The 18,114-nt window shown below is 35.0% G+C and overlaps 1 protein-coding gene across 1 annotated transcript in view; it reads right to left on the reverse strand.

Annotated features, from left to right (window-relative positions):
* Window positions 1-18,114, reverse strand: part of CDH9 (cadherin 9) — a 100,385-nt gene that overhangs the window by 17,266 nt on the left and 65,005 nt on the right. The window contains exons 4-6 of the mRNA XM_032691127.1: window positions 8,120-8,239; window positions 5,300-5,467; window positions 1,253-1,440 (exon numbers count right to left, since the gene is read on the reverse strand). Of these exons, the coding sequence (XP_032547018.1) occupies window positions 1,253-1,440; window positions 5,300-5,467; window positions 8,120-8,239 (476 nt within the window). The remainder of the gene's footprint in view (window positions 1-1,252; window positions 1,441-5,299; window positions 5,468-8,119; window positions 8,240-18,114) is intronic.

Raw genomic sequence — 18,114 nt, forward strand, 5'->3', positions numbered from 1 at the left:
AAAATTATGTCACTTTACAAAAAATGTGAGTTTTATAATGCTGAATTAAAAATGGAAACATTTTTAGAAGTGAAACTCTAAACCTTAATGCATCCTGGTGAAGATTGAGTATATTAGGTCTTTTTCTAGGCATAACAAAAATAAGGATTGTTATAGGAGAGTAAGGCAAATATGATCCCTCTGCCTACTACTTGTTTAGGTTTGCAAAAACCAGAAGAGTTCAACCTATATAAAAATACAAAGAAAGAAAGACAGAACTGTCACTCAGTCCACAATTAGGAGTTGTTTAAAGTCTTATTTGTCTCATCTCATTGGTAGGAACAAGAGCAATTTTCTGTTACTAAATGTTCTGTCATATTTACCTTTTCTTTACTCCTCCCCCATTACCATCTGCCCTTGCCTGTTTGGCATCAGGAGCAACCCAGACTTGTCCCTGAACTCCATATTCCACAGTGAAAAGAAAAACCGTGAAATCTGATTTCCAACGTGACACTTACATTATTCATATCCATATATACGTACATATACAGACATTCATATCTACACATATGTACATACATAAATATATGTGTTTCCAAATATGTTTACAGATCTATATTATATGGAGAGAAATCAATTAATTCTCAATATATTCAATAATAGAACTGGAAAGAGTGTTCGGAGTCTAATGGGCTGAATTTTGAAAAGCAACCAATAAATATGTCAGAGATGGTATTTTGAATTAAGTTTCTACCAATGTCTTTGCTCTTTGGATTTTCACTGACATAACATGCAACAACCAAAGTTTCACCATGGTTGGACGTAAACTGAGACAGATTTCAGGCCCTGGAGGCTGTTGCACAATTAGAGAGGGAGAGTTTAGGCTTGGACATGTAAGTTCATCAAACTTCAGGTGAGCCTCCCAACCTGGTGAGTCTTACTGCAGCAATCAGCTGACAAATCCCACTATAAACTGAACCCCTCTAGCTTTTCACAATCCTAATTTGAAAGTACTGTGTGCGAGACTATATATATTGAACAGACAGCAGCCACTGAAATATTGCTTTATGTGAAGTGACACGCCAGTAAATTTCCCTTGAGACTTGAAAATAACAGATATCTGCTGAAGAAAGAGAAGAACAAAACTAATACAACAGCTCCTTGGCAGCCTGACCCCTTGTGAGATCTACCCTCCCTTCCCCTGGAAAAAGAAAAATAACTGTAACACTTGGAGAGCTAAGTACATATAAAAGAGAGGGAGGAAAAAATAAACCTTTTTGACAGTTATAATCCCTTCCTGTGTGTCCTTGTCAGTGACGATATCAAACATATCTGATCCATCCCCACTGGAGATGCTGTACTCAATCTCTGCATTTTCTCCCACGTCAGGGTCATTGGCTTTAATTCTGCCAAGAGGAGTCCCAGGTGGTGCAGATTCAGGAGAGCTGAATTGGTAGGTTCCTGGAAGAGCAAATTCAAGCATTTATTGCTTTGAGAAACTTTTTCTTCTGAATAAAAAACCCCTCGAATTTCACATGAATTTATTTAAGTAACTTGAAGTTCCAAACACATTAAGAAAAGTGCTGTTAGTCATCATACTAAACTTTAAAACACGGTTTGGAGTTAATTGACAAACTGTTACAAAAATCTGAAGTTATTCTTCAAAGCCATTCAGTACTGTACCTTTATTTTGTTGGGGTTTTTTTTCTTGTTTTTTCTTCATCTGTAAGGTGCAGAGAAGCTAAACAATAAGGTATCAGTTCTTATCTTGATTATCTAAAATTATATGTATATAAATGTATTCTCTCAGTTTTCTAGAAATGTTCCTAGATATATTTGGATATAGGAGGGGATTTAGTTTTGTTTTCTCAATGCATAAGCATCATAAAAAGCACAGAGGATTTTGGAAACAGACTAAAATAAAATAGGGATCTTTTTTTATTCTTTTGAAATATGTATTCAGGTAGGTGTTCTGTGTGAAAGTAATTAATTCATCCACTAGTGGCAACACCTACTAAAGAGTCATGGATATATGTTCATTTGGATATATGTTCATGTTAATTGCTATAGTTAATTGAAATGCAGATACATTCAGATTTTCCTTAATTTGCTCTGCATATACTTTTTGTGCTCTTTCAATGGTTGGTTTCATTTAATGTTTTTATAATCAGGGTTTTCTAAAAGAAATCTGATTACAAAGACATTTTAATCTTGCCCATGTACATGAAAAGTGAATTTATGTGTATTTTCTGACAATATTTGTAATAAAAATCAAATTATAAAACCATGCTGTTACAGAAGTATTAATTGGATGGATTTCCTGACCAGTCAGAACAAGGCATTGAAGAGTTTTCATCACTAGCAAGACAAAAAAAAAATTCAAAATCAGTATTTTCAGTTATTTATTAAAAAGAAAATGTAAAAAAAAATAAATTTGATATGTTCAGATTTTGCATAAGATGCCAGGATCTGGTATTTCTTTTGATCTTTTTTTTCCATGTAAATTCATATTAATTTACTGAGTTAGGTAGAAGCATTGGAGAAATACCTTAAGAGTCTGACAAAACTAGCACCTGATAAAATGTACAATCCTTATTTAAAGGGTTCAGTAAGAACCCTTCAATAAGTTGTGTTGACTTGTAGTGAAGTACAGTCAACTATCTTTCTTGCAACTACCATATTTCCTATATTTACATGCTCTTTACTGTCTTTTAAGACTCCTAAAGGGTCCTCAATGTTCCATTTAATACAAGGAAATACCAAACATCTGAGTGCTGGATGAGTTTCTGTCCCCAGTTGTACAAAGCACAAAAGAGAGTCACTGCAAATACCTTATATTAAAATATATGTGCAACAAAATGGAATCTAATGCTTGATGCCAAACTGTTGCAAATTCAAGGTTGTGAGTGAAAACTCAGAGCAGCCTGTTTGACTACAATCCACACAGACCAAAGTACATTTGTTTTCTTAAACCAATCTGAAAATGGGAAAAAAGGTAGGATTCTTGGAAGCTAAACCAAGAGTTTGAAGGCTTGAATCCTTGACAAATTCAAGGGTTTGACAGGTGAGCCAGAAATAGCATAAGAACAGATTTAATCATGTTACCTATTACTCCTTCCAGACAAATAATTCCCTTTAGTGCTTTTTCATTTGAAAGTATTCCTCATTTTTGTGATCCTGTGTGAATGTCACATATTTTTGGCATGTGAGGTGGATGTTTGGGTTAGAGTACAATAAAATTAAAAACGTGTAAGATTTCCGTTATGATGCCATTTAAATTCCATTTAGACCTAAGTCTTCTAGATGTCCAAGATTTCTTTCAGGAAACAAAACAAAACAGAAAATCTGTTTATGCAGATTTAATGCAGTCTGAACAACCAGTACTTCACAGTGCCTCTAAGAAATTAAGCTTTAGTTCTTAAATACCTTGATATTAACCGGTGCTGCTGGCAATTGCCATTCACCCTCTATTCTGGCAACATTTTCACTTATTGTTGCCTCACATAGGAGAAAATGGAAGACAAACGTTTTTGTAAGAAGCAAACTTCCAGAACTAGATAGTTCTTTGAAGGTATGCCCTGCTTCATAGCTATCTAAGAAGAACTCAAATCCTTCAGATGTTTCTCTATGTTTGATTTCCTAGTAAGTATTGAAAACCACCCTGCTGAGGAGAAAGAAAATGACAGGGAAGGGTCATCAGCAAAATTAAAATTGCACCACTGAACAGATTCCACAGCAAGCCTTCTATATGCCATCCAGTGTGTTTCAGTGGTGTTTGAAGTCGAACGCTGCAGAGAATATTGTATGAGGCATCAAATTGTGTAAATTTCTCTATAAAGTACGAAACACAAAGGTTATTGAAATAATCATAAGAACTTCCATAGACCTGGGCCTTTAGTTAATTTTGAAAGAGGAGCATCATAAGGAACACATGCTGAGGAGATTGGAAACCTTAAGTTATTTTGCAGTTCTATACATTTTTCATTTTTTATTTTATCTTATTTTATTCAGCAGCAAGGCTTGCAATACAATCTACTATACTAAATTATAATTTAGGTTCAAGAATTCTTATTTGCCGAAATATAACAGGCTCTTTCGTGCTATACATGTTTTAAAAGTATCCCCTCATAAAGTCAAACAGGTAATTTAGCTAAAAATTGCTGTTTGAGTATGCCATGTGAAGTTGATTTTCAGCAAGTGAATTCTCAAGAAGTGAATTCACTCTGAATGTGAATTCAAATTGTCTTTTCTTTATGAGTGTTGCAGTACTTCCTCTCCCTTCTTTTTTTAAAGTTATCGGTTATCATGGATAGAGATTAAAATAGTTATTTGTAATTCATTCTTCCATCCTGTCAGAGTTTTTCATTATTTTTTTAAAATCTGCTCTGGGTTGACCTGTTTGTACTGCTCTGCATGTACTTATTGTCATGGTACTGAAGTGCTTTTCAAGTTTCTTCAAGTCTGGAGGAACATTTTCTAAATTAGCTCTGTTTGTTCAGTCCTTAGTGAAACTGAAAGAGAGCCAGGTCCCTCATCAGCATGAACAAGCAATTCAAAATTTATAATGTGGACATTTTTCCAGCAGGCACTGAACTGAGGCCGTAAATTTCTCCTATCTGCAGCCTATCAAACAGTTATCAGACACTGACTATAACAATTTGAGATTGGATTTAAACCAGAGGCCTAGGATGAAAAGATCTGCAGTGTGCTACTGTAAAGCTGTTAGTATTGTGCAGCTTTCTGTTATTTGCCATTTTTTATTCTACAGATGTATTAAAAAAAACTTTATTGTGTCAGACTGGCCTAGATTTTCAAAATCACTCAACATCAAGAACTGAACAGAAATTACAAGTACCTAAAGCAAATATTTAGACTGCAAGCACAGCACACCACCTGATCAACTCTGTCTGGGCAAGGCAGAACATTAGAAAATTTGCTGACCTATTTGTTTGCCCAAATATACGGAACTAAAAGTGTCTCCCAAAACTGAACCCTATATTTTGCAATTAAATTTCTCTGAAGGCTTTCAAGTCCCTTCAGTTAGCCTAAGTCATTGTTACATCTTATATACCTGTAAGCAGAGTAAGAGTGAGAAGCAAGTTTATCATTCCAAGAAATAATTTACTATTAAAAAAATGTAGGCAGAGATTCCCATTTGCCTTAATGATGCTGCAGTGTAAACAGACACAGCAGTGGGCCAGTATTTACACTACCAAAATAATGAAGAAAAAAAGAAAAAAAGAAGTTTCCAGGTGGGCAAAGCAAACCAGGTGATTCTAGAAAGGTTCTTTGGAAAACAGAACTATTAGATGCTCCATACTCTGGGGGAAGCGAGGTGGATTGTCGTTGACATCAGTCAGTGTGATATTCACGGTGGTGGTCCCTGATAGTCCTCCCATCTGGCCTCCCATGTCTTTGGCCTGGATGACCACCTGATACTGTTCCCTGTTTTCTCTGCTCATGTCCGGTAAAGCAGTCTTGATTATACCTTGAAGAAGTGAGAAAAAGGAGAGACAGAGAGGTGAAGGAGAAGCACCACACACTTTGAACTCAGAATTTTTAAATGGATTCATATAAGATATACTGTGCAGATGATAATCCATAGCAATCACAACAAGATATACAGCAACAAGCCTTTCAATCTATAACTGATTTACTGTGATCTTAAGGAGAAAGATAAATAAATGTAACAGAGACATTAGTCGTTGTTTTTGATGTGCTAAATCAATTTAATTATTCCTTCAATGACAAAAATATCAATATATCTGTTGAATTAAGGAAATTTTTCATTTACTAATCCCAGTTATTATTTTAATACATTGTGTTATGTCCAGCTCTGGTGAAGTTTTGATATTATAACACAAGGCTAACTCTAACATGCCCTGTATTCATTATTCTGGGCTGCAATAGATCATAGATTGTAATGCTCAGTGATGGACACTGTAAATCAGGTAGGACTATAGCTAACAAAAGACTTGAACAAGACTGTAAAATTAGTGTTGGAAACCCTTTTTTGGGTGTTCAGTTTCAAAAATTTCATAAATGCAATTTAAATACATCAAGGTCTTGTATGGCACACAAAAAAAATAAGGGTCTCAGGTGAGAAAAACAAAAGACCTTTTCATTAAAGTGGGCATACACATTTTCTTTTAGAAAACCAAGCAGAGCTTTTTTTTTTTTCCCTTTTTCTTATTTTTATTTAGAAGGGTGGTGGCTTTGTAGGGCTGGAGTGATGAGAGTTTTCTCTTGTGAAGTCGAAAAATTTAAATATTGTGTCCTTTTCTGCTTGGAGGATTCCCACCCCTGTCCTTCCTTTCTCAGAAGAATGGTCTTGTTATAGGCTGTTAGATATTATACAGAAAACCACCCAATGAACAGAAAACAACTCTGGAAAACTTCTGCTTCTAGAAAGAGAGAAAAAACCCCTTTGTAGTTTAGTGGTTATGATATTTATGTTTGATCCAGGATTACCAGATTCTGATTACCATACCTAGGCTTGCTAGTATATGTAACATTAAACAGTATATTGGTTTAAAATGAAAGATAATCCCTGAACCAAAGGTGAGAGCCCAGGTCTGCTGCAAAGTGACTGCCTGCCTAACCACCTGCTACCATCAGTTACTGTCCATGTGATACTGGTCCTGTTTCCCTGATCATGCTTGTTAAAGGTGTTTGTGTAAGGGACTGGAGAAAAGAGAAAAAGGAGAGACATTGAAAAAGGCGGGGGAAAGTCAAACACTTTTATCCAAGGCAAAATCATTTTGCTCCCTTTTAAAACTGTAGCCTTGTGACTTATTTTCTTTTTTATACCATGCCCTTGCTATATTCTAAAAAGGAAGTTGTTTCGAAAGCACGTTAGCCATCTTCTGATCATGCTCAGTGGATTAGGAACTTCAGGGATTCTGGGCAAACTAGCTCTTAAATTCTCAGTTCTCAAATTAGAACAATTTTGATAACATGCAGGAACAAGCTAATGCAATTCCTGCTGAGTCTTGAGTCCCTTAGGACTCGTCTGGAGGAGAGGCTGTGGTTGAATGTTTCTTTTTTGAACCCTAATTTTGAATTATAGATATCCGAAGTTCACACATTTTTCTAAATTTTTGTGGTCTGTTTTTTTTTTTTTTCTTATACAATTTTCTGCATAACAATGAAAAAGACTTTCATTCGGGCTTTACAACATTCATGCTCCAGCCGCCTCTCGACTCGCGCTGGCTCTGCTCCAGTGCTGTGTCTGCCCACTGGTTGCAGCCCCCTGGTTGGCCGATTGGGCACCTCGTCGCCACCTCTCCCTGGCAGTGGGAGGGGGGGCGCGGTCTTAACTCAGCATCCTGGCCCAGTTACAAAGCTGTCCCAGGTTCTACTGAGTTAGGGCCGGGGAAGGAAAGAAGTCCCCGACCCCAATGGTTAGGACCGGGGGAAACCCCCTCCCCAGCCCGCTGTTTAACACGTGGCGTCTCAACTCATGGCGGCGTCTCAACTCATGACTGCCTCTCTTCCAGCTACACAATTAAAATTAACCTCTTCTCTTCCAAGGAGGCACTAAGTTTTTTAATTGGCCCAGTACTAAAAACACTACCCCTGGGGCAGACTATCACCAGCCCCAGTGGGGAAAGGTTTTTTCCAAACCACCACATTCTTGCTTCATTCTAATAAGTGTTGGAATTAGAATACAGTTTCATAAAGCATCTTCAGTTAAAAAGTGTCAGTGGTCAGGAATCAATTCCAAACTTTTAGAAATAATTAATTACCTATGAGATTTTTCTTTGGTTTTCACCCTATAATGTGAATTTGTTCATCTGCTATTTCCTTTTCTTAAGGATAAACACAAGAAATTCCCAGAAATTGGTGTAAAACAGGCTTGTGACTCATTTTGTTAGTTCTTTTTGACCTTTTACAATTAACAGTCATCTTCTGGAAATCTTACTCATACCATTTAAAACAGTTCTTCTTCAATAATTTCATTTTAACAGAAAAGGTGTACTTTTATTGTGATTCCAGTTTTCATTTAATGGTATCAGCTTTGTGTCAAGTCATATGATGTCATACACCTGTTCCAGTATTGAAATGGAAGCAAAAAGTGTCTTGGTCCCTGCATCCTGTCTCAGTTATTGCAAAAAGTAAGACTGAACGAGTTGCTAACCTGTTTCTGGATCCACTGAGAAATATGGTTGTCCCTGGAGGATGCTGTACACCACTTTGGCACTGTTTCCATAGTTGGCATCATCAGCATCTGTGGCTGTCACCTGAATAACAGATGTACCTAAATGGGTACCAAACAAGGAATCAGTAGATTTTAAGAAGGCATCTACTTCTTGTAAACCACATACAATTGTGACAGTACTGAATTCAGTAAGAAGTCAAAGTATCCAGTGGACAAATCCAAAGTTACTCTGCCCAAGAAACGGTAAAATAAAATCAAATCTCATCTTTCTTGTGACTAAATCTAAAATAATTATCACTTAAGATTCATGCTTCAATTAAACATGAGTAAACACATAGGGACTGACACATCTTTGAAACCCAATACAGCATTAGGTTTTTTGGTGATCAAACAGATTTGAGTATTGTTCTCTGGTACATGACCTCAGCTGAAACTGTTCACTTAAAGGTTTGCCTTAATCAATAAATAAACCTAAAGCAAATTTTCCCATACACATTTTCTGCCTAGATGGTAAACTCCAAATATCTGAAATCAGACTGAATGTAAAATTTTGTCTCATCCTAACTGATTTTTAAGATGCTCTTAAAAAATAGCTTGGTTTTGCAATGAGAAATTGAGTGTGGGGTTTGTTTCTTTCTTTCTTTTTTTCTTTCTTTGTCAAAGTTATCCATCTATTCAGCAAATAAATGTCAGTAAATGATAACTAATTTTTTTCAGCATTCAATTATTTTGTGTGACAATAGCTTACCCATGTCCTGTGATCATAATGAAGACACTATAGGCTATATGGGATCAAGAGCACTGTGAGTCAATACATTTGGCATAGTTTATGGATTAAAAGCAAATGAAAGTCTATAAAGACTTTTTTATAAGATATATAAAAGGACAAAGCTGTTCTTCACAAGCTTTTATTTCTTAGTACTTTTCAAGATGTCAGAATGCATTTTGCTAACAAAATTTTGAGCTGACAAATGTCTAGATAAATGCAGGCAGTCCAATAGCTAGAAGTGTAAAGGTCCTTCACTCCTTACCAGGAGAAGAAGGCTGACTGAGTAGAAGCTCTTTACCCTGTTTTTGGCTAGGTATTTTTTATGTATCTCACTTTCCTTGAAAGAAAAAGGTCTGTTGAGCACTGTTCATTTAAGTGAACATCATTCCCTATTCCTTTTTTTTAGATCTTCATCCTCTCTAGATTGAAATTTACCCAGATAACTTGCAACTTGACTATAAATTTAGAAGATGCTCATTTACCTGGGACTATTGGAATTGAAATGAATCATCTCTACTCTTGCTTTTCAGAATATACAAGGGATGGGGAAAAATAGAAATCCAAAGTAATCAAAACAGATTTCATATTAATATGAAATCCTGTTAGATGCAACTATTTTTTTCATAGTACATAATACAGCTTTACGAATAATTTTACCTATATAACAGCAACAATTTCCACTATTTCAGGTTATCTGAAAAGCATGTCAAGAAGGGAGGAATACTTCTTTCTTTGCAACAAACCAGCAGAACAAAGATGTAAAAATGATCTGTCACAAGTCATCAAACTCTAAAGAGGATTTTTGCCATCAGCTATCTGGATTACTTTTTTGCCTGGTTAAACAGTTGGAGGTCATCTGTGTGCCAAGCTTAGCTGCAAAGATAATCCCAAAGAAATTAATATTTAAGGACATTTTTATCACTAACTGTTCAGCAGAACTGCTCATCTGGACAAAAAATGAAGACAGCTTTTTGAGAATGGTAAAGTTCCATTAGTCTTATCTATTTTCAGAAAAGCAAGTAAGTTAAATCCCATGCCTCCTCAAGACTAACAGGGAGAGTCAATATCCCTTACTAGCCTAAAAAACCCCATAAAGGTAATCAGTAGACTCAAATGCTTATACTGTCTGCCATTATGGTATCTAGAAGTTACGAATCAAGAGAAATGTATGTATATATGTCCATCCCACCCTCCCATCTTGCCCCTCCAAAATAAACGAAAAAGAAAACCAACCAAAATACCTTCATCAAGAAAAGTTATTGGTGTGGCCTCCTGATCTAGACACTGTCATGAGACTGACACAGAAGTTTGAGTATGGTTATAACAAATGAATGCATATTAATGTTCTTTCTTTCTTTTCCTAGTGTACTGCTTTGATGAAAAAAGTCGCTGAATCTTTGAATTTCTTTTGAGGGTTTTTTTTGTTGTTTTTTTGTTTCTTTGAGGGTTTTTTTGTTTGTTTGGTTTGGTTTTTGTTTTTAAGACAGGTATATTACAGAGCTCAGGGCAGTCTTTGGGAAATTTCTGTCTTTGTCTCATTGGAATGTCTATCTTTCTTTCCTGAGGCTCAAGTGCCATATAATTATGGTTGCTCAGGAGAGTATAGAAGATGTAACCCTACAGAAACTTTTGGGATGGTGAATAAATAGTGTTACAAAGCTCATTCTTTCTAGGAAACTAACCATAAAACTGTGAAAAATAATTAACAAAAGTATATCCTCAGAAAATTCAGTGTCAGCCTGCAGTTAACTTTCTTCTCTGACACAGTCTGCTGTGTCGTAAAGGAGGATACGCACAAAAGATGGGTAATACCTGTGAAAGGTTTTTTCATGAGGAAGGAAACTTCTCTCAGTTTTTTGGGGTTGAAATGGAAGTGAAAAAAAGGTGGTGAAATAATGGAACTCAACACTAACTATGAAATCATTGGTAATGAGGCAAAAACAGTTTAGAACTTTTTAATTAAAGTATGTCTTTTCTATACCCCATTTGAATGGTACCCATAGAATTATCTATTTATTCATTTGTTCATTTATAGTCTAGATTACTTCACGAGCAGCCTCTTAGCACCTGTATTGATGAATACAGCAGGAATGAAGGGAGGAATTGGAGCCTGGGAAGAACTGGATGTGAAGGAAGGTGTTTTAGTGTTTATCTTTTTTCTTACCATCCAACTATTTTTAATGAGCAATAAATTAAATTGATTTTCCCAAGTGAAACCTGTTTTGGACATGATGGTAATTGATAAGCAATCACTCAGTCTGTATTTCAACCCATGAGCTTTTCGATTTTCTTTTCTCTCCCTGTTGTTTTTTTCAGCAGAAGGAGATAGCTGGGTGGGCTTCTGGCAGCCAGTCAAGATCAAATATGTCACAGGAGCAAATTGGTGCGAAAGATCACCAAGAAAATGTGAGAATGACTACAGTAGCAGTCTAAGCAGTGATAACACCACTCCTCTGCAAAACAGAGTCCACTTCAACCCAACCCAAACCAGCCAGCCTATTCTATCTCAGGATGATAAATAAATCTCAGAGTTCTCAAGAGGTGTGTCTTTTTCTTTTTCTCTTTTTCTTTTTCTTTTTCTTTTTCTTTTTCTTTTTCTTTTTCTTTTTCTTTTTCTTTTTCTTTTTCTTTTTCTTTTTCTTTTTCTTTTTCTTTTTCTTTTTCTTTTTCTTTTTCTTTTTCTTTTTCTTTTTCTTTTTCTTTTTCTTTTTCTTTTTCTTTTTCTTTTTCTTTCTTTTTCTTTTTCTTTTTCTTTCTTTTTTTTTTGTTTTTTCTTTTTCTTTTTCTTTTTTGTTTTTTTCTTTTTCTTTCTTATTTGTTTCGACAAATTCTCGATACTTCTTTAACACAGCTTATTGATCATTTTAGTGGCTTTGTCTCTCAAAGATTCTCTATCTGCACACAGTAGGCAAGAAATAGGAGTTTGCTGTATGTGTTGGATTTACCAAGCTTCATGAGTGCTATAGCATCAGCATTTCCCCCCCTTTTTTTCTTTGCTTTGAGTCTGGAAGCTCAAGCACTTTGATAACATATCTGTGATGTATGGGGTCCCAATGTAAGGGCAGAAAAATACAGAAAGATAATTGTGAAGCTAACCTGAGAGAAGGTAAATCTATGCTAAATCTGTGAAAGTAGTGTTGGTGCGCGTGTGCTTGTGTGTTCATATGTATTAATGTATGCTCATGTCAGAATGTAGAGTCCAAAAAGGAAAAATGAGCTAGAGAGAGCATCACTCCATATCTAGGACAATATAATTCAAATGTCAGAACTGAATGTCGCTAACACAGGCTACTAGAACTTATGAGGAGTGAGACATAAATTTGAAAAAACCCGCAACATTTGAAATGAGAATGTTTTTATAAATTATGTTTAAAATACTTTCTATCCTTTGTGCTGTGTTTGAAAGAGTCCCACTGGTATAACTAGGTCTTCCAGCATGACACCAGAGTGCATTGCAACACTGAAGTAAATAGCCTGAAGAGTATTGCTGTAGTGCAAAAGAGGTCTTCCACTAGATGAGAGGAAAATGTTTTGCTACATTTTCATATAAAGTCATGCTGTTCAGCATGCAACTCGTGATCCTACTTGACTCCTTTGGTTGACATGAATTCTGCCAATCAGAAGAATATATATGCCTCTATTGGAAAATGCTATTTTTACTGATAACTTGTTCTGTAACCTTCATTTTGAACAGTATTCTCAATCTTGGGTGAAGAAAATGAGCAGATTATGTTGTTAGTAATGTATGTTTCAAGATTCCACCATGAATATTGGATCAAAAAATGACAGTGATTTAAATATCATTCAGAACCATGTCAATTTTTTTATAAAAGGCAGTGCTATAACTTCAAAATGCATTTTGATTCTGACATTTTTATAAAAGTAGGATTTCAGAACAATTAAAAATTTTCATTTTAAGGAAAAATAAAAAGGCTTAGACTTTGGCCTTCTAATATAAAGCATTCAAAAATAATTTGGAAATAAAAAAATCTGAAAACACTGAAGTATTATGAGACAGCTTCATTTCTATTCTTTTTTTCAAGTCAACTTCTGTCAAAATTGGCAATTATTTAAAAGTTCTGGTTTTTACAGAGAAGTTTTGTCTGTGCATGTGCAGAAAGTCTGTTTCATTTTCAGAAATAGAAGACCAGCTGGGGCAAGTGAAGAGGCAGGAAGGACTCTATCTCCCTAAAGGAGAAACTCTTGTGCTTGCTTCCTGTTTTCAAGCACAATGACAATCTGCTGTTCGTCAAGTTTATTTACAGAGGGAAAATTTTAGAAGAGGATTACTTTTATAAGCAAAAAAATTTGGATGGGCTCTGGAAAACCTCTGGAATAAGGAATTTTGTATGGCTAGAAGCCTAAAGAAAATGAGTGGACAGGTAGTTTGCTCAGACAATAAGGCTCCAATGATTATGCAGGTATACTATGGAGGTGCCCCTGCTGAAGAAATAACTAAAATTTTAAGTGAGCAACAGAAACTGAGCGATGTTAAACTACCTTTTTCTTTGTGAGTAGATTGTTCTCTCCAGATAGTAGGCTGTGCTTAGGCAATGAACTGGACACATTATGCAATAGGAGCTAGATGGCACCACCCAAGCCCAGAAACATTGGACTCACCATCAAGGATCTCATTTCCACATCGGTTGGATGACTTCACTTCTGACTACTTTGTATACAAAAGGCAGGGCTAAATAAGGTTGAGCTACAACTCTCATATTTTGATTGTAAAACAAATCTACCTAGGAAGCTGAAGGAATTTCAACTTCACTGCAAAGTGAACTTTGCTCTTTTGTGCATGACCACAATTTAGTGGAGCTTTCACTAGACTACTCTTCCTTCGATGCAGAAAAGGACAGGAGGTTGGTAACATGAAAGATTTCATAGAGCAAAGGAAAGGAAAGAGTAAAAGCAGAAAAGGAGCAAGTGTCAGCAGGTAAGTAGATAAATGATCTAACGCTAGAAGAGGAGTAAATGGCCTTTACTGATTAAAAAAAATGAAGCCAACTGAGAACAAATAAAGAACCTGAGGAACCAGATTCAATAAAAGCAATAACACAACAATGGGAAATTAAAAAGTAACTTAGAATGTAGTTCAACCATATATATTGAGAAGAAATATCTAAAAAAGGAGGAAAAAAAAAGAGCTGATGCAAAAAGTTGACATAAAAAGGACATGTAATAAATAATTAATTTTTGTTTTTACTAGTCTACTGCATAGATATGAGGTGAAACTTAGGTTCACTTGAAAACATGTCTTATTTTTGTGTATATTGTCTCAGAAAATGTCTGATTGAGAAGTCAGCTGATATGCCAGCTACTGCAAATGGGTTCTGTGCCTTGAATTTCAATGTCCACTGATCGCCCATGCAGGAATCACAAACTTTGCACCGCTGTGGTGTACGTAAACAGTCACTGCAACCCCTGCTAATTTGACCAAAAGTAAATTGTGAGAGATGTAAGAAAGACAAGCATTAAAAGCAGACGGACCTTACCACCCATTTCAGAAATACAAGATGCTATTTCTATGCAGTTTTACTTCAGAAACAGTCTCATTTATTTTGTAAACATTATGGGGAAACAATGTTATAGTTTTTTGTGTGTGCTGCATTTTGAAGGTTTTGGGTTTTGTTTGATGTTTCCTTTTCGATGACAAAGAAGTCCCATTTTAAACTATGTCATCAAAATTTGCATTAAAGTAACTACCTGCTAATGATATTCTCATTAGGTACAATGTGACTAAACTATAATCTGACCTGTCTATAATCTGCCTGAAATGCTACATTTTCCAGTGAATACAATACGTATACTACTGTAACATAATGTCAAAATTTGAACTAGAAAAGAACTGCTAAAACTGAACAAAGCCTCTAGCCCTCATCCTCCTGCTGTTCAATACCTTGATACAGTAACTTAGGTTTCTTTTGGCAGTAATTGTAACTGTGAAGTGTATCAAATACCCTGCATGAGAATATGAAAAGCATTATATATGCACTAACAAGTGGGAAACAGTAAAAAAAATTAGGAATAATTTGAAGGATTGGTGAATGAACAACTCTAAGTTTATTCTTTTGTGAAGCTCCTTTTCCTCCTTCTCACCATAAAGTCTTTTACTCTTTCCTGAAACTGTAATACTGCTGCAATCAAATGTCAGAGATGAAACAGAGAAAAGAGTAGTCAGACTCTTTTAAGTGTTAATGTAGATTAGCTTTCACATTGCATTTTCTAGTGAATAAAGAGGTACAGTATAAAGTGATCTACCATCCATAATAAACGAACTACATGTTAGAAGTCCTCTTCATTTTGTTCAATATTGTGTACATACTTACAATTAGAAAACACACTTCTTTTAAGCAGAACAAATGTCTACAGTCCATGTTTAAAAAATAACTAAACCCTAAAATTAAAATAATCACTGAATAATCCTCAAAATTTCTATTCAAAATAATGATGAACGTCACCAGTAGCATGTTTCTGGGCCTGAAGCTGCTATGCATATGGTAGGGTTGTTCCAACTAGAAACAGTGTCTAATGAAATCAACATGTTGAAGGAGCAACAAGTAATTCTATAATATGGCACTTAATTACCTTGGTTACTCCTAATCTGACCACAATGCTTTTACAGAGTATGTGGAAATGGGCCAGCTGTGGGACCTGACAACTGTTCTCCATGACAGGTCAATCACAACTCCACTACTTGCTTCCTTTTATAAGATGAGAGCTAATATTTTTCATCCTTTGCCCCATCTTAATTTCTGGAATACTCCAACAGAGAGAAAAAACTTTCAGCTGCTTTTATGATTAACATGGGAAAAACTTATCCCTGTTGATCACATTAGACAAAGTAGTAGTTCATAAAGGTTGCAGCATGATTATCTGTTGGTTAAAAATCTCTATTCCTAGCCAACACTTCCAGAGAAGGCTTTAGTTCTATTTATAATTTTTAATTTAGAAAATAGTTAATTAATCATAGGAATATTATTTATTATTAGCTCCCTTTGTTCATGTAGCACAACTTTAAGACACTTTCTGCTTTGCCCTTTTCTCGAAAGAAGTTACTTGTGGTCCTCCATACAATTTGTAAAGTTCTCACTTAAAAAAAAAAAAAAAAAAGCAAGCTTAAAAGAATACATTCCTATACTGTTATTTATTTTGCAATGCAACACATAGAAGTTAATGAATTATTTTTTTTTTTGAGAAGGAACAAGTTAACTTTTTGTACTTATTTTTCATTTTGTCCTTTTCTAAGCTCAGCTTCTGCATTTACTTATTAGCTTTGGATTTCTATTTTTGAAAGGGAACTAGAAGCTTACTCTCATTTACGTCTTCAAAATTTGTCTGTAATGTGAATTAATAGAAACCTCTAGGGAGCTTCTACCTTTTGCCAGTTCTGCAAACAGATGCATTTTAGAATCACATGTGAATCTCTATTATGACCATGAGAATGTAAATAATTATTTTTAACATTATAGGCTGGTCCTATATTTATTTTACTTGGGGTCATCTCTTGCTTCTGTCATGTTTAGATACTGTGATGGCATCTATGAAAACAACAATAAAGACCTATAATTTTGAAGAGACATGGAGTCTAAAGCAAAGAAAAGGAAGCAAATTTCAGGGTTATTTCCATCGTTTGCTTTTTAAAATTACATCAATTAAAGTACCATTTTTAGACAAAAGCAAAACACTTCTAGGGCTTGCATAGGTAAATACAGATGTATTTATATATATGTGTGGGTGTAGGTACATGTATAGAGATAGAATATTAACTAAGGTCACTCATGGGACTCTTCTATTATTATTTCTAGACCTTTTATTTATCTTCAAAAGTGTTTAAAGGTCTTGAGAATAATCTGTCAAATGATTCACAGGCAGAAGTGTTCTGCTAAAGACTTTTCACAATGTTGGTAAATCAATTACAAGTGTGTTGGCTATTAACTGCAGGATTACGGTCACAGTAAATGATGCACATCATGAGGACAATTTCATTTGGACATATAGATTTGAAAACTTCTGGTTGAGAAAAATTAAAGGTGTTGATTACAAATTACTTGGTTGGGAAATACTCTTAAAAATACCTGAGCCAATTTCAAAAGGTTTAGACACTGAGTTGATTAGATCTCAGTGAAAATTAATTTGACATATACATTTAAACAGTTTGTTTATCTTCCTCAGGTAGACACATGTTCCCAATAGTCAAGGTGTCTTTTAAAATTGTAGTCATGAAGTCAGTAAGTATTAGTCTTCTAGACCATGAAATATAAGATTATTTTTTTTCCTTTCCTCTCTCTTAACCACCTCTGTGTGCTAAAGAGGTGTCTCTCCTTTAGGTGTTGTTTGGTTGGTTTTTTTTGCAACTGTCACATATTTTGACTTTATGAGGAAATAAACCTTTCAATTTTTTGTTTACATCTCCAGTATACTGTGTACATAGCCTTATTTATCACAGGTTATTTATCATTTGCCTTGGAGCAGAATGAAATAACTGTTATTAAGCTGGCTTTCTGACAAGAAGCTTTGATGAGAATCTGGGGTTTATTGACAGTTAAACGCAAGATATTCATGCATGTGTACATACTTCAGAGGACATTAAGTTGTTTTGTTCTGGTTTGATGGGGCGTTTTCATTTGTGTCAATTAAGTGTGAGCAATATATTTTAAATATGAAAATACGAACGACTTCTATAAGGAATAAAACTAATACTTGTACAGATCTTAAACACATTTGATCTTAATTTCACAGTGTCACACATCTATGAGGTTGTAGGAAAAAGCTATTCTGGAAACTATTCTCAGGCACTTGGTGAGATAGCAGATAATAAAATAAATGTGAACATCAGGATTGCTTGCATTGTGAAAACTTGCAGATGTGCATTTTGCAAGATATTGAGAAAAATACAGTGATTTCCAAGAGAAATGCAGTAACCCATCTTGTTCCACATACTTAGTAACAGATGAGTATCAGTGGGAATAATACAAAGTAGTTTTCAAATAGGCAGGACTTAGACAGGCTAATCCAGGATAAGGCTTTTTTTCCCTTTATTTTCTTGACTCTGTGAAGGGTGTGTATAGTACAGAAAATTTCCAAAATGACTATATGGTTGGCAAAAAGAAAAATACTGTTGTATAATAGAATTAAAACTAATTATTAATTGGACTAAGAAACCACAAATGCAGTAACTGTCATTTCTATAATTCATCATCTA

This window comes from Chiroxiphia lanceolata, chromosome 1, assembly GCF_009829145.1.
Source record: "Chiroxiphia lanceolata isolate bChiLan1 chromosome 1, bChiLan1.pri, whole genome shotgun sequence".
NCBI classification, from domain to species: domain Eukaryota; kingdom Metazoa; phylum Chordata; class Aves; order Passeriformes; family Pipridae; genus Chiroxiphia; species Chiroxiphia lanceolata.